We start from the raw sequence: 25021 nt of genomic DNA, 5'->3' as shown, positions 1-25021 counted from the left end.
GTGGGTTTTGATGCTAGTGTTGGAATCAATTCTCTTTGTCAGCGGTGATCCAAGCCGCCTTCCCGGGTACCTTTCTCCGAATATGGATTTGTTCTCCTTCAATCTACAATTCTTTTCATCCTAAAACACCTCCATAGAAGTAAGATTATTAAATCAAATTTTCCCAATTGTCCCCAGAAGATTGAAAGGTTAAATTTTTAACCAAAAGCTCTCATTATTTTTGATAAAAAAAAAAAAAACACCAACCTAAAACCTAATTTATACACATGGTGTAAAAGAATGGAGTAAAATCAATTAGGCACTAACTCTAACCTCTGAAAGTTATTATATTTAGTAAATCAGATGGACATGAGAGCTTTAATATATTTCATTTCCTTAGGCTTAGATTACCTTCATTTCTTAACTTATCTCCTTCCTTGAATACCCCCTAAGTACATCCCTGCCAAAGTAATTTTCAATGACACCACGCTTAGGTTTAAAAAAAATCTCAGCAGATCACATCTCTGGTCCTCTGTTTTGTTTTCAAGATTCTTACAACCAGAGCTCCTCTAGCCCTGTATTCTTATTTCCCACTTCAATTGAGGTGAAGGAATAGCAAAAGTGAAGTCACAGATGCCGAGACAACTGTCCCTTCACCCAAGTGTTCTCTTGCACAACCTCACCTACCCAGATCACATCTGTTGTTCTAAGCCCAGCACAAGGCTTATTTTTCTATAGAAATCTTCTTGGACCAGTCTGGTTTTTATTGAACTTCTATAACATTAATAGTCTGTACTGCACAATATAGCACTTATTTATGAACCAGGCTGTAAGCTTCTTGAGGGCAGATCCATTTAATCTTTGATAATCCACACAGCAAAAAAACCTATATGGTACCCGGCAGTGTGTTGCTATCTAGAAGACATCTGAGTGAAAAACAGGACCAGTAAAAAAACAGGCTCCAGCAAATTTGAATGCAGGCATTCATATGAACAAAATGCTCCCTGCTAGTTTTTATTTCTCTTTGTGACAGGGTGAGCTTATCAAAGAGCCCACAGTGATTTGCAATGTTCCTGTAGCCCTGGCTCTGCCGCTGGGGCCGCTTTCAACATTCAAGGCAGCTGTGAAACTGAGTGAGCTCAAGCCTGGCAGGGATGAGAGGTCTTTTCCTGCAGTCTCCTTCTCTGGCTTCAGTTTCCTAACTAGAGTGGCATCCCTTGGAGTAACGCTCTGGCCTCTTCCGCCTCACTTGAGGATGACTTACCTGAGGGGTAAGTCTGGGAAGAGGAGTTGTGTAAGCAAAGTGCAGCCCCTTCCTCTGCACATTTCTCTTGGGATCTGCCCAGGTGCAGACAGCACACAGTTGCTTTGCTCTCCAGCACTGCCTGAGATTGGATGACTACATCTTTCTAATTTGGGGGTTCAATGTTGCTAAGTCCTTTATCCTGTGCTCTTAAGTCATGTTCTGCAATAGCTCCATCAAAAAAAGAGATGCTATTTTGATGTCCATCTACCTGGCTCCTTTGTTTATTTCTCAATTGGTTCAGAACTAAGGCAGGAAAAAGACCCCCTCAAACAATATTCAGTAATAATAAGTTTTGTTATAAAGAACTATTAAGGAAAAAAAGGTGATGAAAAGACTTACATAAATTAACAGACCACTTTAAAACTACGTATGAAGGGATAAAGTTAAAAAAAAAACAATTCTGTGACAAAGAAAGATAATGCTTCTTCAAGTCAAAATTCTTAGGGTTTGATTATAAAAATATTTCAGTGCCGTATCACTAAGAGCAGATATCTTTCAAGTCTCTCCAGGGTTCAGAGACAAATAGGAAATCCACAAAAACAGTATTTCTTCTCAGTGGTCTAAAAATAAAGAAACTTTTCTATAGTCACTTTAAGTGACAATATAACCCATATCATTATTTGGGTTATATTTTCAAATATTTCCCAAAGATTAGCTTCCCATTTAGTTTTTTTTTTTGGGGGGGGGGTGGGGGAGCTTGTGGGATTTAATTTCCCTGACCAGGGATCAAATGGGGGCACACAGCAGTGAAAGTGCCAAGTCCTAACCAGTGGACTGCCAGGAAATTCCCCCCATTTAGTATTTTTAAAAATTCAAATAAACAAGCAAGTCTTTTAAAAAGATGATCTTCAATTCCTATATAACTTGTAAATACTCAAGGAATGAGAAATTTTAGAAAAGCTCAGAGAATACAAATGACATCCAAAAAATGCTGATGTACTAGGTTGCTAAAGCAGCTAATGTGTGGCGGAGCAGGATAGAGAAAATTCGTGAGGAAAAAAGGACATAGATGATCTTAGAAGAAGTATAAAGCACGATATCATCCACGTTAACAAAACACAGTTATATTAAGTACAACTAAAACTGAGGAAAAGCTGACCAAAACTGTGTAATTTTATATAAAATATATGCAAGACACATTCTCTGCATTATAACACAGGTGGATGGTAGTTAAATGGCACTTTGTCTCTGACAATAATGATAAGATTTACAACATCATTCTCCAAGCCTAGTCAGAACTCAACCCGTCTCTCCTTTTGATGCCACAGCACTGTACCTCTCACTCCTGACAGCACCCCTCACTTCCCACCTGCACGAGCTCATGTGTGCACATCATTTCATCTCAGGCTGAGTGTACCAGCTGAGGACGGTGCATGTCTTATTCTTCTTCGGGTATTAAATAACTCTATTTAGCAAACTAACTCAAAACTTGACCAAAAGTTTAAGTGAAATTGACAGATTCAGGCTATAAAGAATAATTGTATCAGACAGAATTAAAAGAGGACTCTATTATTAGAGGTCTCTGTTCTTGCTAATGGTCTAGAAGACATGTAATGGTACATTAAATGTAAAGGAACTCAGGAAAAAATATATAAAACATGGTATACAGCAAATTATGACCCAATAAAAGTTCTTTGTTAATTATAAGTTTGATCTAAGTATAAATTCTTGCTAATAATCAAGACAGATAATAGCTCCTTACATACCAACACCTATAGCTGAGAAAATGAAATGCTTGAGTTAGTACTTCCAATGGTCCTCATTCTACTGATTTTAGACAATTGTCTCAGTGTGCAAGAAACTGAAAAACTTTGAGAGGCTAACAAAACGAATGGTTGTGTTAGAAAATGCTCAGTCAAATTAGCACAGAAGTTCACAACACAATTTTTCTTTACAGAGTTCTATTCATATCAGAGGATGATATAGTAATTTAGACATTAAATTTAGAATTCTGAGCATTTAGGACAAGATCCCTTCTAAATGCAAATCATCATATACTATAAGTTAAATCTAGACTGTGAATCATCCTAAACAGCTGCCAAAACAATTCAACTATAAACTCTAACAGGCCAGAGATTCTTGTGTTTTGTTTTCTGCTGTATCTCCAGCAACTAGCAGAGTGCCTGGCAAACAGCAGGTGCTTAATAAATATGTGCTAAATGATACCATTTCAATAACTGGGCCAAAACCTCTTTTCCACATTTATTTGTTCTTTACATCCCTTCACATAACCTACACTCCAGACAAACACAGGATTTAAAGCAGTGGTTCTCTTAATTTGGCTGCACACTGGAATCCTCTGGGGAGGTTTAAAATATACTGGTGTAAGAGTTTCATCCCTAGAGATGTTTATTTATTTATTTTTTGGTCTGGGTGATTCTAATGTATAGCCAAGTTTAAGATTCTTTCTTCTAAAATACCTTTCTCCATAGTTTCACAGGTTAAAATCTTATCTACTCGTATTGAACATTCAGCTAAAATCCCAACTCTGCCATGGAACCTTTCCCGGAACACTGTTAAACTTATTTTTGGATTATTTGAGTTTTGCACAGGGCCTGGCATAAGGTTAGGACTTGATAAATGTCTGAGTGGTAAATAACTCTGGGAGCATGGCACATAGCAGAAATGCAGTAAATATTTATTGAAAAAATGATGTATAGTTGGTCCCCGTTATCTGTGGATTCTGTACTTGCAAATTTGCCTACTCACTAAAATTTGTAACCCCAATAAATCCTCACGGTGTTTACAGTCGCCCCACAGCCATGTGCATGTGCAGAGAGGTGGAACATTTGAGTTGCCAGACAGGCATTCCAGCAGAGGCTGAACAAAGCCCTCATGCTGAAACAAGTGTCCTAAAAAGGGCTTGTTAGTGCTGTGATTGTTGCATTTTTGTGCTTTCTGTTGGTGAATTTGCTGTTTAAATGGCCCCCCAAGTCTAGTGCTGAAGTGCTATCTAAGTGCAAGAAGTCTGTGATGTGCCTTGTGGAGAAATATGCGTGTTAGGTAAGCTTTGTTCAGGCACGAGTTGCGGTGCTGTTGGCTGTGAGTTCAGTGTTAATGAATCAACAGTACATAGTTAATAAAGTGTCTCTAAACAGTACTGCATGGACAACAAGGTTATGTATTGATTGGTCCATGAAAATGTTCTGACCGGAGGCTTGCAGGAACCTAATCCCGTATTTCCTCTAGAAGCAATGGTTCAGTATTTGCAGTGACTTCATAGAACATAACTACAGTTGCCCCTTGAACAACAGTGGGTTTGAACTGCATGGGTCCAGTTATATGTGGATTTTTTTCAACAGATACATAAGGACTATGTGATTCTTGGTTGGTGATCTGGGGATGCAGAACCCTGGATAAGGAGGGCCAACTGTGAAGTTATACTCGGATTTCTGACTGCACAGAGGGTCGCTGCCCCTAATGCCTCTGATGTTCAAGGGTAAACTGTTCAAGAAAAACAAGATTGACTGTAATTTCATCCTCTCTTCAGAACTCTTAGTGATCTTACCTGTAATTTTTAATGCCAGTTTCATTCAGCAAACGGGCACCTCCTAGGTGCCAGGTGCTGGGGATACAGCAAGAACAAAGCCAGTCTCTTCTCTCACCAAACTCACAGAGGGAGAGAATGTAAACAGTAAATACATGTCAGGTGATGGTAAATGCTATAGAGAAACTTTTAATCAGGGAAGGCCTTTATGATAGGGTGGTATTTGTGCAGATACCTAAATGAAGTGAAAGGAATGTGTAACAGGAGGAGGGAGGGTTAAGTACAAAGCCCAGAGATGAGAGCGTTCACAGGACAGCAAGGTGGCCAGTATGACTGGCAGCAAGTGAGCAAGGGGAGGAGTCAGCAAATGAGGTCAGAAAGGTCAAGGTCAAGACAAGCTATGTCATGCAGAGCTTTGAAGGGCAACGCACCTCAAAACTTTACGCAGTGTGGGAATCATATGAGAATCTTTTGCATGTATATGCTTCCAGCTACTTAAGAATTAGTTTGACAAGTTTTAATAGAAAAGCTGCTGTTGGGAGTTTGATGGAGATTGTGTTGTAGTAATCCTTGCTTAAAAAAGCACTGCTGATTTACTATATTGTTTAATCAAGAATAATTGATTGAAATTTCCTCTTTCAATACAGTTCCTAGATTTCTTTCTTTTTTTTTTTTTTTTAAGATGTTGGGGGTAGGAGTTTATTAATTAATTTATTTATTTTTGCTGTGTTGGGTCTTCGTTTCCGTGCAAGGGCTTTCTCTAGTTGTGACAAGCGGGGGCCACTCTTCATCGTGGTGCACGGGCCTCTCACTATCGCGGCCTCTCTTGTTGCAGAGCACAGCCTCCAGACGCGCAGGCTAAGTAGTCGTGGCTCAGGGGCCCAGCTGCTCCGTGGCATGTGGGATCCTCTCAGACCAGGGCTCGAACCCGTGTCCCCTGCATTAGCAGGCAGATTCTCAACCACTGCGCCACCAGGGAAGCCCCCTAGATTTCTTTGTAGGGGGCTTATAAATTTCTTTTTAAACTTGTCTTAAACTATTTTGCTTTTGTTCTTGCTGTGAATGGAGGTTTTTTCCTTCCCTTATATTTTCTAACTAGTTATTGTTGGTGTCTAAAAAATAATTATTTTTATTCTTGTACATAAAAACTTTAGTGAACTAGGTATCTCAGTGAACTCAATGTTTCTATTAGTGTTTCACTGAGGTTCTTGGGTTTTCTAGGCATATATAATAATGTAAAATCATCAGATTGCCTCTTCCTTACCAATTTTTACATTTCTTGCTTCATACTTTTGTCTAATTACACTGTAATGTTAACAATGGTTATTTTGTGTCATTCCTGATATTAATGGGAATGTGTCTAGTGTTTTATTATTAAGCATTATATTGATGACTGGTTAGGTTGTACACACATATACATATAAAACATACACATCTATCACGTTGGGCAAATTTACCTCCTCATGCCTCATCTGTTAAAAAAAATACACACACACACACACACATAAATAGTTGTTTTCAAATTTAATGAGCTAATACATGTAAAACACTTGACACCTGGAACAGTGCCAGGCACACAGTATGCACTAAGTGTTAGCTGTATGTAATTATATGTTTATATACAACTATACATTTACACACCACACAATATGTAGCCTTTAAGAAGTCACTTACAGAAATGTTTTCCTCCTACATGAAAGATTTAAGAAAAAAATTAAAAATGTGTATTGCATTAAAATGATATATTAAGGGCTTCCCTGGTGGCACAGTGGTTGAGAGTCCGCCTGCCGATGCAGGGGACACGGGTTTGTGCCCCAGTCCGGGAAGATCCCACATGCCGCAGAGCGGCTAGGCCCGTGAACCATGGCCGCTGAGCCTGCGCGTCTGGAGCCTGTGCTCTGCGACGGGAGAGGCCACAACAGTGAGAGGCCCGCGTACCGCAAAAAAAAAAAAAATTAAGATGATCATACAATTTCTTCCTTGAGTTACTAATATTGTGAACTATATTAACAGATTTACTAATATAGAAACATGATTACATTTTGGAGAATTATACTGTATATGCTGGTATTTCCTTAGGAATTTTTACATCAATAATCATAAGACTGGGGCTTCCCTGGTGGCGCAGTGGTTGAGAGTCCGCCTGCCAATGCAGGGGACACGGGTTCGTGCCCTGGTCTGGGAAGATCCCACATGCCGCAGAGCGGCTGGGCCCGTGAGCCATCGCTGCTGAGCATGCGCATCCGGAGCCTGTGCTCTGCAAAGGGAGAGGCCACAGCAGTGAGAGGCCCGCGTAGCAAAAAAAAAAAAAAAAATCATAAGACTGGCTTGTCATTTTCTTTATTTGCTTTGCCACATTTGGGTACCACTATTTTGCCGATGTTAGAAAAGGGATATGGTATTCCATCCAAACTTCTTCTCAATGACAAACCAATTTCCCCACGTAACAAAGGGAATTAGACTATACTGGGCCATGTGTTCCTATACAGGCAGCACGATTTCTAATATCTGATTTACTGGTATTCTGAAACGTGTACCTGACCCCTTACTATAAGTTCTAGGGTAGAGTTTACTCCAGCATGGGGTCCAAAGAAAAGAGGATGAGCAAGAGAGAGATCTTATAATTTATGGATATAAGAACCAACACCGGGCTTCCCTGGTGGCGCAGTGGTTGGGAGTCCGCCTGCAGATGCAGGGGACAAGGGTTCGAGCCCCGGTCCGGGGAGATCCCACATGCCGCGGAGCGGCTGGGCCCGTGAGCCATGGCCGCTGAGCCTGCACACCCGGAGCCTGTGCTCCGCAATGGGAGAGGCCACAACAGTAAGAGGCCCGTGTACCACAAAAAAAAAACAAAAAAAGAACCAACACCATAACACACCCTCTCCCAAAAAGTATCCAAATATCCTGGACAAATTACACAACTGCTCTGTCTCAGTTTCTTCAACCATAAAATGGGGATAATAACAACACCAACAGCACAGGGTTGTAATATATATATATATATATATATATATATATATATATATAATAACTTAGAACAGCGTTTGGCACATAGTAAATATTAAGTATTATCTTAAAAGTTTATACTAAAACTGAAATTTCAGTACAAAAAAATAGAAAACCTGATTTTCATTATTTTATGTTCTCATTAATATAATTCTAAAGTTCTGCCTTTGTTCATAATCCCAGAACATGAACTTTGTTAAATTAATAAAATAATTTAGAACAATGTTTCTCAGAGGGAAAGGGGAATGACATTTAGTTTGGAAAAGCCAAACATACCTATCCATTTTTGTAAGAAAATTTACTCAAGATTTAAGTGTCATGGAATACTTTGGCTAATAAGGATAATTAGAAGACAATAGTATCAATAACGATGAATATCTTTGTATGGTGACACATCATAACTAGACTTATCCTGGTGATTGTTTTGAAAAGTACAGAAATATCAAATCACAATGTTGTGTAACAGGAACTAACATTGTGTTGTAGGTCAATTATACTTCAAAAACAAACAAACAAACAAACAAAAAATAGGAAGAGATCAGATTTGTGGTTACTAGAGGCAGGGGGTGGGGGGAGGGGGAATTGGATGAAGGTGGTCAAAAGGCACAGACTCCCAGTTATAAGAGAAATAAGTACTAGGGATGTAATATGTACAACATGATACAGATAATGAACACTGCTGTACATTATGTGTGAAAGATGTTAAGAGAGTAAATGCTAAGAGTTCTCATCACAAGGAAAGATTTTTTTTTCTATTTTTAAAATTTTGTATCTATATGAGATAAAGGATGTTCACTAAACTTACTGTGATAAGCATTTCTTGATGTATGTAAGTTGAATATGCTGTGTACCTTAAATGTATACAATGCTTTATCTCAATTATATCTTGATAAAACTGGAGGAAAAACATATTCAAAAAAGACGATAATGGTAGAAAGCTTAGTAAGGAACATGAGTATAAAAATGGCTGGGAATCAGTAATTTAGAAGAAATACATTGATCTGATGGTGGGCAGAAGTGAAGGGATGTGGGAGAAAATGGAAGTAAAATTAGAAGAAATTATAACAAGCACCTGAAAGGAAACAAAGGTTTTTTTATGGAAAATGAGAAAATACTTCTTTCAGTTTAGCAATATAGATGGTGGACTGTGCAAAATTATTTTAAAATAAATGGCTGTAGACAAAGATCAGCCATCGGCTCCCACCTCTCTCATAATCTCATTAACTTTTAATAAAGTAATAAATTAGTGTACTTTTAAGAATTAGCTTTCTCTTAAGATCTGTAAGTTACTATCAAAAAATTAAAGCCATAATAATTTTCTCCCTTAAATAATTGTTATTTAACAAATCTTTTATGAAAAAAAATCCTATGACTTAGGAATCTATATTCTTGATAGTAATATCATTAAATATGGAGTAATTTAGTTCTTACAGCATTTTTACAGATGTTAGCTAGGTGATCAAATTCTATCTTAAAATGTATACAACTAATACATTTTAAAAGTAATACTTTGATGAAACAAACGCAGGACAACAGCAGCCTGGTCCATGGTTACCCAATCAAGCTAAATCAGAGGTTAAGCCAGTATTCAATGAATTCATGTATTCACTCAAGAAACATTTATTTGAATGCCTACTATGAGAAAGTGACATTGAGTGAAGAAGATGAGAGAGGGTACAAACATGAATACAGTTGCTACCCTAAGGAATATAAATTTACTAAAGAAACCAAATAGATGAATACCTATACAATATAGCTCATGTCAAAATTAATGCTGTTAATAGTGATATACCATAGAATACAAGAGACAAAGACATTGGCTCAGATTGGAGAAGGTTCTGAGAGGCAACATATAAGCTGAGAACAGAATGATGATGATGACACACTCCTATATATACTATGGTGTATGTGTCTGTGGTAGGGCAAGATGGGGAGTGGGGTAAGGTAGGGAAAGAAAGGATTTTTGCCCAGAGAAAACAGGATCAAAGGCCCAGAGACATGAAAGATGATAAAATATACAGAATACTGTGAGATTAATACTGCTGTAGAAGAGGCTAGAAAGTTAGGATGTGGTTAGTTCATGGAAAGTCTTGAATGCCATACTAGTGTTTCAACTTTGTTACTGGGAAACTACTGAAGGTTTTTGAAAAAGGGAATGGTGTATTTCCACCCACATTTTAGAAAGGTAATTAAATCAACTATAATATAAAATAAAAATTAAAATTATCGATAACAAAAAAGAAAGGTAATGGGGAACCACTGAAAGTTTCTGAGAATGTGAATGATGTGTTTCTAACTACATTTTAGGATGGTAATTCCAGCTCTGTTAGGTTTGAGGGGGCAAGAAACTCAAAGAAGACAAGTTAGGAAGGTATTATAATACATAATGGTCTAAGCAAAATGTGACTGGTATCTAAAGTTATGCAGAAAAAAAGAAACAAATAAGAGATACTTTCTAAGATGAGCCAATGGGTCCAGTAAGGATTTGATACTAAAGACAAAAGAGGAAGGAGTAACAAAAAATAACTGATGGCACCAAATGATACAGATACACTGCAGAATGACTGAGGACATTGGGTAAAGGTGATTAGTGACCAGTGAGGGAGCTTTTTTGGAGATTTGAAGACAGGTGGGGTGAACAGGCAGCTGCTCCTAACCAAATTTTTATGCCATAGATCCTTTCTCAGTCTAATGAAGGCTATACACCTCTTTTCGAAGTAATGCTTTTACATGCATAAAACAAAAACAAAGACTGCATTACAAAGAAGCCAATTATATTAAAATAGTCATCAAAATATGTAAAAATGTGATATAGTAAAATATATGCCTTTTATTAACACATTAAAATAAGATGTAGCAGCAGACCTAATAACTACCATGATTTTGAAGTAGTTAAAAGTAAAAATGATATTTCAGAGTATTTACTTCAACTGTAACATGATAGGGAAACATTTATGATTTCTGTGGATGACACAGTCATATATGCTGTTATTAAAATTGGACTTGTTGCTTACATTCATAATTGAGGGAAATGGTAAATTTCAATCAGAGGATATGAATATAAATACATAATTTTTTTCCCATCCAACATCACAGAATGCCCAAATTCTATCCATGGACCCTTTGGGGAACCACAGAACACAGGCTAAAAACTCCCAGTTAAGGAGTAAGTGTGTGCTGAAGAAGAGATGAGAGCATATGTATTCTTTTAACAAGTTTGGCAGGAAAGGAATAAGATATAGAAAGATATTTTGGTGGGTAGGGAGGGTAAGTTTTTTTTTCTTTCTTTCTTTTAAGAACTTAAACCAGGAGAATGGATTTAATGGGGCAGGAGAGAAAAAAGGTATGCCCACCTATGTATGAATTAAAGACTGGGAATAAATAAAAGGACAATAACTTAGAGGAAAAAAAAGAAGGAATAGCGGTGAATTGGGAAAACAGAGTTGGTTCAATGAGGCAAACGTTGTCTCTACTTTAGCCTCTAATTCTCAGTCAAAATTAACCAGCCTACCACCCTCAACCCTGCAGTCCTTTCCCAGCCTCCACAAGACCCAGAAGGCCGGGACTGACTGGGGTGAAGAGTGAAAGGCGAGGACAAGCACCGCCGGCAGGGAACCACCAATGTTCAGGAGCAGGAAGTGCGTTCTTGTTGCTCTTCTGCCTCCTTTTCTAACGCATCTTCAGTCTTCTTTCCCAGCTCTCAAGATACCTAGAGGCTTAATGCTGCCATTTGGTCGTCTAGATACTCCCAGCCTAGTTGCTCCGTCCAGTCTCCCTTCCCGCAAAAATCAAAACTCCAAAAGAAAGATCAGTGAGGGTACTGTGATGTTTATATGATTAAAGTAATTATTAAATATTTAAGTATGAAAGATTCTTGAGGAAGGGGCATAAGTACAATGGATACTCTAAGGATGGCTTGTTAAACCAAGTGACTATTTATTTAGATAAAACGATTGATGAAAGATTTTTAAATATAAGAATCTTAGCGTAATCCTGGTCTCTGGACCTCCTTCCTTGTCGGCACCTTTCCTCCTCTGCACTTGTGTGTGCATGTGTGTGCGTGTGTGTGCATGTGCACACAAGTGCATGGAGAGAAGGGGGTGCAGGGAGGACAGAACGACTTACCGCATTTCCCACTCTTGGAAGAGATTCTTAAGCCTTTGGGTTTAGTAAGCAAAAAGCTACTTCATTGGGAAGCAAATATTTAGCAATAAAACAAATTAATCAGTCTTTAGACCCAGTATTTCTATTTTTTTTTATTTTTATTTTTTTGGCCATGCCATGCTGGCATGTGGGATCTTAGTTCCCCAACCAGGGATTAAGCCATACTCCCTGCAGTGGAAGCACAAAGTCTTAACCACTGGACCACCAGGGAAGTCCCTAGACCCAGTATTTCTAAAATAAATAACTGATTGTTTTATTTTATCTTCTGATTATTTGTTTAAGAGATAATACAAAAAGTTGTGGAAGAGGTTAGCACACATTGAGAAGAAAATTATTTCAGGATTTTGATCAAATATAAATCCATGTTGAACTGGATTAGCTTATATTAGGTGTTTATCATAAAATAGTATTCAATCTATTAAAATGCACATAAAACTTAAGTACTCATTTGCTATCAAAGTGGGAAATAAACATTTATGATCTACTTGTTATTTTGAGGAATGCTCAGGCCCAAGACTCAGCACCTGGTAGCACTCTTGCCAAATTGGCATTCTGGCTTCTGGCTATCACTCAGGAATCCCAAAGTGTTTTCTCTACCTGCCACATCTTCACTCAGGTGCTCTCCCAGCATGGGATGGTCTAGAAGCTAAGTGACAGCTGTCAACCTGGCACATGCTTCCCAGCCACCTAAGCTAGCAGTTAAAATTTTCTACATCAACCAAACTCACAGAATTAATTTTGTGAAATTTTTTCTTATAAGCCAACTCCTGATTTTTTTTTTCAAAATCACACTTATACTACCTATTCTAAACCTAGTCTCTCTCCTAGTACAGAAAAATTTTCTAATTTGTGGATCAGTATTTGACTTCAAACATTAGCTGCCTCTGATTCCCTACTGAGGTTCTTATTTAAAAGGGAGGGATTAAAGACCTTAGGACCTAGCAGAGCCTCTATTTAATGTAATCAAAAGACCTGAAAGAACACTGAAAAATAGAGAACTTAATGGGAAATAAAAGAGCAGCAATTTAAAGCATTTTGTTTTTCTTACTTATAGGGATCACTAGAATTGTCCACCATCCATTTTAAAGAATGTGGAGTATTTTCTATAATTCTGTCATTTCTCTTGGCCAATTTATTCATCCCATCCATAAACAGGTCAGGAAAGAAGAACTAATTGTTATTTCCAAAGCTTTACATTTGGGGGGTGAGAGTATTTGAAAGATGCACCCTGAAATACTATAAACTGGTAAAGAGCATAGTGGGGCCCATGGAAAAACAGAGTTGCTGGCTCAACTTCCAACTCCAGGAAATCCTAGAACACACACAGAAGGGAGCACACAAGGGCCAAGAGGTGTAGAGATCTGCAGGCAGAGATGCCCCATTTAAGGAACTCAAATACTTTTCAAACAAACTTAGAAATCATCTTATTTTGAAAGTTACACCATCCTATCTTTACAAAAAGATGACAAAAAGCCCTGACAATCTAAAGCTTTAGATTTACTTCTTTTATCCACAGGCCTTAAATGATGATGATGGCATTAAATTCCAGGGTATATGCATATTTAATCAACAACAGCAACAACAATTAAAATGGCCCTTATCTGAAGTACTCACAGAGTAATTGCTAGGGACTTCTTGACTTCAAAGATAAGATACAGAGGACATTTGCACTCGACTGACCAACTTTTTCAAGGCATCTAGGAAAAACTCAAACATAGAGAATGGAAGTATACTCTGACTATGAGACACAAAAATGAGAAGTTAGCATCTGATACCAAAAAAAATTTTTTTAACCCCTAAAACTCCCAATATCTGTACATTAAAACTCTCTTCCAGATAACCCTTAAAAGAAAAATAAAAAAATAAACTTATGGACATTAAAAATGGATGACAATAGAATTATAACCTATGGGATGTGGCCAAATTAATACTCAATGAAAAAATTAATGGTGTAAATGTATTTAATAGAAAAAAGAAATAAATGAATTAAACATTTAAATTAGAAAGGTTAAAATAAGCAAACAAGCCAAAATAAAGGTAGACAAAGTAATAAAATTAAAAGCATAAATAAGTAAATTGGGAAGCAAAAAAAATGTAGAAATGGTTAATATAATGGAGAGCTGGTTCTAAATATGAATGAATAAATAAATGAATAAGTGAATAACTTCCTAAAAATGTGACCAAGAGGTTGAGGAACTCTATAAATTAACAATACAAATATAATGTTCAATGAAATAGAAGGGATTCTTTGCATAAATCTTTATGCCAATAAATAAGAATCTATAATTGAAGCCGACTTAAGAAAAGGTTGTAAGTGAATAACCATGGAAGAAATAAAAACTTTGTTAAAGGTTTATACCCTCTATTCCATTCCTGACAAAGAATGCTATACCTATTTTTTCTATGGGTGTTTTCTGGCAAAATCCTTTGTTACTGAGATTATTCTAGGGCACCTAAGAACATGGGAAGCATCCCAACTGGTTTATGAGGCTAGCCTAATTATGACAAAACCTAACAAAGATGGCACCAAAACTAATCAAATATATGTATAATCTTACTAATACTTTATACAAAAGTTCTAAATATAAGAAAGGTAAGTTATATAGTATATTCAAATTATAACAATACACATTTAACCAGTAGATTTCATTCTATGATAATAGATTTTTCTAATATTGAACACTGTTAATTCAGTTCATTTAATCATAAGTATTGATTAAAGACTTTCATTGGATGGGTGTGGAAGATGAAAGAGACATGAAGAATCAAGAACTTCTAGATCTTTGGTGTGAGCAGCTGAGAAGATGGTAGTAACATTTAATAAAGTGGGGAAGACTTGGAAAGGGACAGATTTGGAAGGACAAAAATTCTGTTTTAGATAATTTTGCTTCAGATACTAATAGCTATCCAAGTAGAGCTGTCCAAAGACAGCTGGGTAAAAGAGAGAAGTCAATATTGGAGATAAAAATTTGGTAGTCATTAGCATGTAGATGGTATTTAAAAATATAGTTTTGCATGGATGGAAAACTGTACAAAAAAGAAGAGAGTCCAGGATCCAAATTTTAGTAACCCAACAATAGAAAGACACTACCTAGATCTGTGAATACCTTATCTTCATATAGTATATGTTGCTATACTTAATATTTTTTAAAACATGCTAAACCAGGACTTTGGAACAAAAATTATTTAACAAAAACCTTATGATATCACAGGGTGGGTTTCCTGCTAGCCTCTGAAAACTTCAGTTTCAGTAGCACTGTCATATTTGTGATTTGTAAATTATTTGAATCTTTTTTGGGGGGTAGTCATTTTCAAACAGTTTTCTGAAAGATGCCTCAGAAGCTGAGTAAGGAGGGCTCTGGGACTATGACCCTAACACTTTATTTGAATAAGGATTTTATTCCAAGGGGCAAATTTGTTTCATTTACTTTAACTAGTATTTTATAAATATAATGTAATAGCAGACAATGGTGAAAAGTAAAGTGGATCTCAAAGTCTGTATCACTGAGGAAAGGATGGAATCATTAAGTGGGTTGAAAGCAGCAAAATTTCAGCCTTACTGACATTTAGGCTTATTTAAACTGACTGTATGTTCAATTTAAAAAGAAGAGAACATGAGTCAAATGCTGAAAATATATTTTTGAAGATGTGCCTAAAAGATACTTAGGAATTTAACAATTTAAGGGAATTCTCCCATAATATATAAATCTATTTTCAAGTTTCTCACGTTCAGCTTTTATAGATATTTGCAGGAATATGTGTATGTAAGCAGGGGACACCTATGTCAGGAAACAATAGCCATTGACATTTAAAAAATGAAATAATAAGGAGACAGACACAGTAAAATAAGAAATAAGCTCAAATGCCTAATATCACTGTTCTATGGTTTCAACCAATGCAATAAGACAAGAAAAAAAAAGTTGACATATTTTTAAAAATTTATATTATTTGGGGGTCACTTATAATATATCCTGAAAATCAAGAGAGTCGACTGAAAAAATATTGGAACTAAGTTCTACAATGTAACTAACAGTATATAAAAGGTGGTTATTTAAAATTGACTAACTTTCCTTTATAAAACCCACTACAAGGTATAAAATATAGGCATACCAAGTATAGAATATAATGAGGTGAAATCTCATTCATAATTAATAATGAGAGCTAACATCTCTCAAGGGCTTATACTTCAATGTACATTATTGGTTAATAGCCACAACCATGATATTATATGATATTACCATGATAATAGGTACTATCATCACAATTTCACAAAGAAACTGAGGCTTAGGAAAATATAGAAATTTGCCCATGATCACACAAGCGTCAGAACAGGAACTCATACTCAATCTCTCTGACTCTACTGAAGGAGCTTCTTAGCACAATTATGTCATTCTTGTTTATCAAATTAACAAAGACAGGCTGTGAAGGGAAACTGTGATGGGTTCAGAGAGCGACACACATGCATTTCTAAGAATATAAATTGGTGCAACTTTTCTAGAGGGCAATTTGCATGATCACATCCAGGAATTTGTTTAAAATATATTCATCAATGTGTACAAAGATCTATATACATGGACATTTATCACATTGTTCACTATAACAATAAAAAATATTGGTCATACTCTAAATAATCAACAATATGAGTTTGGTTAAATTACAGTGTTTGAATGTACTGAATGTCATTCAGCCAATAAAAATAGTCTTTTAAAAGGATATTTAATGATATAGGAAAACATGGTATATTGAATGAACAGCAAGAAACAAAACTACATATGCATGCAAATTTTTTAAAGGATGTGTTTACATTGACTAGGAGATTTAAAAAAAATGAAAACATTACCAAAACTTTAAGTTATCTCTAGGGGAGAATTATAGATGATTTTTCACTATCACTTTTACTTTTTCTCTATTTTAAAAATGTGATAAAATAAAAATGTTAAAATATTTAACTTAAAATTTAATTTTAAAAGATAAAACGTAGTCAAAATAATAGAAATGCACTTTGGAAAACATCTCTCCTATTTAAAACTATTTTTTCCTATGCATGATATTGCTAATTTTAACATACTTTATGAACACAATTTTTATGTTACTTAAGGCATTTTTCTATCTTAGCAAAAATAGAAATAATGCCTACTTTATCAAAATAGATAATTTATTGCACACTTCCAGCATTTTAGATCTGTACTAATCATTTACAATTACAGCAAAATTCCAAGAAGTATCTAATACATAAAATCGTCAACTCAGTGGTGCAATTCAAAGAAACGATGACTTAAAAAACATCTAAGTCAACAATGAGGAGGCAGCCTCAATTATATGGGAGAACTGCTCCCTATAAGTATACAAAATAATAAAAATAATTATAAAGTAAAAGCCAAGATTTGAAACAGACTAAGTCACAGAATAAGGATAAAATTAAGCCCATGTAATTTTGAATAGGAAATGAGTAGATGACTAAGAACAAAGAACAGAAACTAATTTTAGCTTCACCCTAAATGACATGAAGTAATAAATTTGAAAGCCCTTTGAAAAATCTAAAATATAAACTGACATATTAAAACCAATAACAGTAAACTTGATTTTTTAGGTATTTTTCATCTGGTAAGCCCAATTACCCAGAACACAATTAAGAGCCAGTGAATAAGTAGACAGAAAAATAAAACAAACAAACAAAATCTCTGTCTAATCAATTCAGTGAATACTGCTAAGTCATTTTATAATAACATTCACTGCCTTCTATGTGCCAGGCACTTTTATACTCATTAGTTTAATCAGTAAAAACAACTTGCAAAGTACAAGAAATCAAAGAGAAACTGAGTTTTGTCTAAGGTCACAGCCAGTAAAGGACAGAGCTGGGATTCAAACCCAGGTCTATCTGATTGTTAGAGGCCCCAACTACTCTCTCTGAAAGTGCAATTTCTCAGTTCTCCAACCTAGACAATCTGCGAGTCCTAAAGGCCTTTAATTGCTGCCTAAATACTTTTATGTTAGCCATAATATTAGCTGTTGTCATTCAGTTTCACAGTCCATAGCAGTTATCTTCTTCAAATTAGAAGGAAGAAGTGACAATGTCAGCAAGGAACAGCTAACAGCAAGGAGAGAAGACCAAAAATCATTAATATAAATCAACAGAAATCATTGAGTTCTGCTGTTCTCACCATCTTTTTTTTTTCTTAAAAAAGCAAGAAGCATTGCTATTTAGATAGGATAAATCAGAAATCTTGATAACCCCTGTTCTATCACCTGGAAGATAGGTAAAACAACAGTATAAACTTTATACAATTGTTGTAAAACTAAATTAGATAATGTAAGTAAAGTGCTTAATACTGTACCTGGAATAAAGTTAATACCCCATAAATGTCAGCTATTATTATGCTTCATAATAAGTGAAGTTATAGGCTACATGTTACTTGTAGAAAAATATAATCCATGTATTTAAAGTTTTCCATTTAAAATAGTTAAAATGTTTTGTTCTTGAAAGACTTTAAGACTAACTTTTAGAAATTCGCCTTTATAATATCCTTCCCCAGCTAAGTGGGGTAGATAAGGGTAAATGCATATGACCACTCAAGAAATCACATCATACATCCTAAGTTAATTTTAAAATGTTTGGGTACACCAATTGTGTTATTTGCTCTACTGATTACTGCAATCATCTCATAACCATCTACTGACTTTTGTTCACCCTACCACATCAGCAGATCCATTTAAAGAACATGCTTTATGGCCTTTAACAATAAAAACACATTCATGAGGTATCTACTAGGTATTGAACACTGTAGAAGACTTGGGATAAAACAATGTGAACCAGAGTCCTTGCCTAAAGACTACAAATAAGATAAAGAAGATCCTAGGCACAGTATAAGGTACTGTTATAAACATTTTGTATTATCAGTTAATCCTTATGACAAATCTATGCTCTAGCTAGTATTTTTTTTTTCTGTTTTATAGATGAAGAGCAGAGACACAGAAAGCAAAAAAGAAATAAAGAAGAAACGGTTAACTATCACCAAATATACAAGTGTTATAGAGGGATTTAAAGTATTTTGAAAACACAGGGGAGTAAACAAATAATTTTGCCTAAAGATGGGTGATTAGAAAATGCTTGTATTTTAAATTTAAAGCTCAAGTAAAAATTCTGTAAAGTATAACTACAGGAATAAAAAATAGGAGAGTGTTTATCAAAATATTTACAGAAGTTATTTATGGGTAAGAAGATACTTTTCTCTTTGCTTCTTCTTAATCAACCTGCCTACTTTAATATCTTAAAATATAAGTAGAAAAAGGTCAGCATTAAAATTAGATATTAATGTTCATCTAAAAACTGTCAAAAAATTTTACAGTTAATAAATAGTTCATCCAAACATGGAATGAAATCAACTCTCTCACATTTTTCTGACAGGTGTACATACCAATACAGCTTTTCTGGAAAACTTTTTGGCCATCAAAGACCTTAAAGCTTATTCTCTTTGATCATTACTTCTAGGAAACCATCCTAAGAACACAGATGCAGAAAAAAAAAAATTTACTGGGATGTTCAACTAAAGCATTATGATTTTGAGATACTGGGGGAAAACACATGTCTAACTGAAATAGGAGAATGATTAAGTAAAATGATATGCTCTTAGGAAGAAAATGTTTGAAATATTTTTAATGTCATGAGAAAATCCTTAGTGAATGTTAAATGGGGATGGAAAGGTGGGGCACCAAGCTCTATAAACTACCAAGAGAGATGATTCTATTATATAGTTTAAATCTCACAATAATATATTTATTAACATGTATTAGGTTAAAGAGACCTTAATATTTGGTACTTAGCCTAAGTTGGGACACCTGCTCTGCCATTATTAACTGTGAAACCTCTTGCAAGTTATTTAACCACACTGTAGTTTGGTTTCCTCATCAGGAAAAAAAAAAAAGTATTGAAATACTTCTTCATGGGAGTGCAGTAAGTATTAGATGCATTAATATATGTAGAGCACTTAGAACAGTGCTTGGCACAGTAAGTGTCACCTACTATTATCAATCTTAACCCACAATGGAGTAAACCCAGTGAGATCTAAGCTGAGGTCTGAATAATGAGGTGTGAGCCAGGCAAAAGATGAGGGGGTGTAGGGGAATAGTGTCCAGGCAAGCAGGAAGAACTTGGGATTTTTATTCCCTATCTACCTTTAGAGATCTGATCATTTATCTTAAAGGCAGAATGCTTTGAGTGTTCAGACATCTGCTTATGGGCTTTACTTTATGCTAGTTCACCGGGCATAGAATCATCATGCATCTCTTAATTTTGAAACAATGTGTATCAACATACGAACACACACACTATGACACACTTTTTACAGAACTAAAAATAGTATCACAGGAAGGCAGAACTGCTCAGTGGTTAAGGGCATGAGTTTTTTTTTTTTTTTTTGCGGTACGCGGGACTCTCACTGTTGTGGCCTCTCCCGTTGCGGAGCCCAGGCTCCGGACGCGCAGGCTCAGCGGCCATGGCTCACGGGCCCAGCCGCTCCGCGGCATGTGGGATCTTCCCGGACCGGGGCACGAACCCGTGTCCCCTGCAGCGGCAGGCGGACTCTCAACCACTGCGCCACCAGGGAAGCCCCAAGGGCATGAGTTTTAAAGTCAGACTCAAGGGTTCAAACTCCCTCTGCAATTTACTAGATGTGTGACTTTGGACAAGTTATTTAAACTTTCTGCGTCTCAGTTTCCTCATCTATAGAATGAAGATAATAAAAGCAAGCATAAGCATGACATTAGCACATCAGTGCACAATACACAATAGCTATTATTATGTCAGCTATAAAAACCAAAGATGGAGAATTGATATCTCCACATCACAGATCTGAAAGTTATCTTTATGCTGTTGGATCCAAAATACAGTGTGCCGCAGCAAAGGAAACCATGAAGTAAAGGAAAAGACAACCTACAGAATGGGAGAAAATATTTGTAAATTATGTAACCGACAAGGGATTAATCTCCAAAATATATAAACAGCTCACACAGCTCAATATCAAAAAAACAAACAACCCAATCAAAAAATGGGTAGAAGATCCAAAGAAGACAAACAAATGGCCAAAAGGTACATGAAAAGATGCTGAACATCACTAATTATTAGAGAAATGCAAATCAAAGCGACAATGAGGTATCACCTCACACCCGTCAGAACGGCCATCATCAAAAAGTCTACAAATAATAAATGCTGGTGAGGGTGTGGAGAAAAAGGAACCCTCCTACACTGATGGTGGGAATGTAAAGTGGTAGAGCCACTATGGAGAACAGTATGGAGGATCCTTAAAAACCTAAAAACAGAGCTACCGTATGATCCGACAATCCCCACTCCTGGGCATATATCTGCAGAAAACCATAATTCGAATCAATACATGCACCCTTACATTCATAGCAGCACTATTTACAATAGCCAAGACATGGAAGCAATCTAAATGCCCATCAACAGATGAATGGATAAAGAAGATCTGGTATGCTTATACAATGGAATATTACTCAGCCATAAAACAAGAATGAAATAATGCCATTTGCAGCAACGTGGATGGACCTAGAGATGATCATACAGGAGGCATATCAGCACTTAAAATACAAATTTTTTAAAGAACATTTGGTATTTTTGAACCCCAGAATCACGATATTTTAGGCTTAAATTTGAATTCCTGATTTAATATGCTTCTGTTATTCACTGACCTTCTTAATTAATATTTTTCTTTCCAACAAAAACTATACCCTTGAAACCATCTTTGCCACCTTAATCATCCACTACTCCTACCATCCGGGGAACGCTCCAGACACACTGGATCACCTCCTCCCTGCTTTCCTTGACTCAGGGTATTCATCTGGAAATGACTCCCACCTTTAAGGCCTGGCATGCCACCTTTCCCAGTGCCTGAATTTCCTACTTCTTTGCTAATGGCATGTAGAATATTCCATCTAGCTTTATGTGCTCCCTGTTAATAATCTCTCTTCTTTTAGAGGTCAGGGTCCTTATACAGCACCTAGATTGATAATAAATAATTATTTGCTGAGGTAATAGAAGTTTACCAGTCTCACATGAGCAATAACTGCCAATTAGTTTACAATCCTACATTCTAATTCTAATACTAAAATGATAAAAAAAACCCTCCTACTTAAAATCTTACGTTTGCTTCTTTAAAACTGCTATCAAATAAGAATGAAAGTAGAATTCTTTTGAATATATGTAGAAAAGCAATGGAAAGCACTAAAAGGGTATAAAATGATATAAAAATGGTATTAAAAACTATAAAATGATAGCAACACTTTTACATCTGTTACAGTAATTAAAATTAATGTAGAAAACATTGTGGTGTGCTAGAATGAAGACAAGGTCACCCAGTTGTAGAATGAGAAAAATACTTAAAAAACACTATACCCATTGAACACTTGGGGTTCAATTTGGCAGATGTAAGCCATGAAAACATAGCTCCAAAGAAGCCAGTAGTATAAAATAGGATAATTTTATTAGTATAATAATTAAAACAAAAATGTAGTAAAAGGAAATGACTAATAAAAACTTCCATCAGCATACAAACATTCCAAGTTTCTGTTTCCTATCATTTAATATTTTCCATTATAATAAACTAGTTCATTAGACTTTCATTATTAAAAGCAGGTTAAAAAAATAGTGGCCTCTTTTTTGCTGTTGTTTTGTTTAAAAGTTCATTTTACTTTATATATAGAGTTTAAGTACTTGTGTGATGACCAGATGCTAGAGGTAGAAATGTAACCTACTTTGAAAGCAAAATCCATTTTTAAACTAAGTAAAAATATGGAAACATTTCAAATCATAGATACACAGTTAATAGACCATTCTGATGTTTAGGGTATCTTCAAGTAGACAGATTAAGGTAACTTAAAATCCAAATGCCAAATTGGAAGAAAGCAGGTGAATAGAGAGGCAAGTCTGAAATAAGCATCTTCCTGGGGTTATCAACAGTAAGACAATTTTACAAATATTTGGTGAAGCTATCCTTATATTCGAACAACAGATAACATCAAAATTGAGAAATTGCGACTAAAATTAATTGCATATGTGATTAAATAAATGAAAGTCATACCCTCATACCCTAAATATATTAAGACTTAAAAAAAAAATAACACATTACATTCCTACTTCTTGTAGTTCTCCAACGTCCAAAAACTTGTATGAGGCATATCCACGGTTTTCTGTTTATAATATACATTAGAAAAACTAAATGCGGAAATAAGTGAAGAACTGATGAATTTTCCCAAATTTCTAAATATACTGAGCCCCAAGTATCTCTGCAACTATTCTAAGATGGTTAAAAAAAAAAAAAAAAAAAAAAACCTGAATCAATAAGCGCCTCACGGGCCTGGGGATATTCCAACACATTCTTGCAACCAACAGGAAAACTTTCCCTAAATCTGGATTAGTATTTCTTCTCTTTATCACAAAACACAGAGCACAGACCAGGATTGTTAACGGTTACCCAAACGGCAAGAAATCCAGTTAGAGTGATCAGTACTTGGAAGCTTAGGCTGTTTCTAAGGTCTTGAAGGGGTGAAGGACGAGACAGTTGAGGGAGGGAATGCGGGATTTATTTCTCCAAGTTCTATTTGTAACACCTCTTTGTAGGGAGTTAAACATGCGGACCGGTCCGGCTAAATGAACGCAGGGTGAAAATGGGAATTTGGCTGGAGACTGAGGGGTGAGGGGACGCGGGGGCAGAGGGGGGTTTCGCCACGGCCCGCCTGGGGGCGGCGGTTTGGCTGGAGGGATGGATAATAAAAGCTAATGGCTGGGGCTGGATCCGAGCTGTCGGATGCTGCCTCACACCGCCCCCCTCGCCTCCCCCCGCAGCGCGCGAGGTCTGAGCCCCAGGAGCGGGACTGTGGGTCCGTTTCCATCCGGGGCGCCCGGGTCCGCCTCCATGTTCGGCGGCCGTGCCCTGGGGCGGCCGGGAGTGGACCGAAGCCCTAGGCCGCGGGGCCGAAGAGACCGGCCTCCCCTCGCCCGAGATCCCCGGTGGGGCCGGCTCTCCCGCCCTGGAGGATGCGCTGGGCTTTCGCTCGACCCCGCCCGAGCCCCGGGAGCAGCCGGGGCTCAGGGACTCGACTTCCAGCGGCCCGACCCGCCTGGGCCTGGAGATCCGCCGGCGCGGCCGCCCCAGCCCCGGCCCCTCCGCCCGGCGCTCGGGCGCGGCCTCCCGGCCCGCGGCCCTCCCCTCGCCCAGCTCCCTCAGGGCCACTGTCGCCGCTGTCCGCCCCTCCACCCCCTTCCCGAGGGACAAACCTGGGGGCCGCTACCCGGCATGGCCGGCCCCGCGAGGAAGCGGCGAGCCGGCAGCGGGGCCCGCAGCGACAGCAGCCACTTCGGCCCTCCCCGCTCAGCGCCGCGCCCGCCCGCCCGCCGGCCGCAGCCCCGGCTCCCCCTCCCCCGGCTGGCACCACTCGCCACCCGCCGCCCCACGCGCGCGCTCCCGGATCTGTTGCTCAACCTACTTGCAGTCTCTTCTCATCAGCCATCACCACATGCCCTGGAAGCGGGGCCGCCCCGGGACCCTCCGGCGGGCGGCCGCCTCTCCTTCAGCCTCTGGCCGCCGCTAGGGCGCGGGGCGAGTGGGAGGCTCCCCCATGCCGCCTGCGCGCACACCGGCCACACGCCGGGGCCCCGGCTCGGCCCGCCGCCCGCGCCGCTGCTCCGCGGGGAGAGCGAGCCTGGATCTCCCGCTGTCGCCTCGCCCCTCGCCCCTCGCCCGCCCGCAGCGGCAGCCGCAGCCGCTGCGCCGCTTCCTCCTCCCCTTTCCTCTTTTCCTTCTCCTCCTTCGCCTCGTCTGGAGCTGAGGTTGGCAAACCAGCACCTGCTGCTGGAGATCACCGAGAACTGAAACAGGAAACCCCGAACCCAGGGGAAAACCCGGGAGGCGTGGGGAGGGGTGAGGGGAGCTGCTGGAACCTGTCGGGCTTGGCCCGGCCACTGCGGCCGCAGGAGGTTCCCGCGCCGCCTCTCCTCGCGCCCAGCCCTGGGGTCCCGACCTCCCCGCTCCGCTCCCCCTGCCCGGGCCGGCGGCGCCTCTCGGCTCAGC

General features: G+C 38.0%; 1 protein-coding gene across 2 annotated transcripts in view; it reads right to left on the bottom strand.

Moving 5' to 3' along the window:
• ZC3H12C (zinc finger CCCH-type containing 12C) overlaps positions 1–24791 on the bottom strand; it is a 69590-nt gene extending 44799 nt beyond the window's left edge. Inside the window, exon 1 of one of the 2 annotated variants that reach the window (XM_082628500.1) lies at positions 24438–24791. In XM_082628500.1, the coding sequence (XP_082484626.1) occupies positions 24438–24461 (24 nt within the window). In that variant the 5' untranslated portion in view covers positions 24462–24791. Of the gene's footprint in view, positions 1–24228; positions 24318–24437 lie in introns of those variants that run through there. The other variant, XM_082628501.1, reaches the window with a different exon arrangement.
• Between the last annotated feature and the right edge of the window lie 230 nt (positions 24792–25021).

This window comes from Mesoplodon mirus, assembly GCF_964341445.2.
Source record: "Mesoplodon mirus genome assembly, chromosome: 7".
Classification (NCBI taxonomy): domain Eukaryota; kingdom Metazoa; phylum Chordata; class Mammalia; order Artiodactyla; family Ziphiidae; genus Mesoplodon; species Mesoplodon mirus.
Note: the sequence above shows the minus strand (reverse complement) of the source record. Positions and strands in the feature narration are given on the sequence as shown.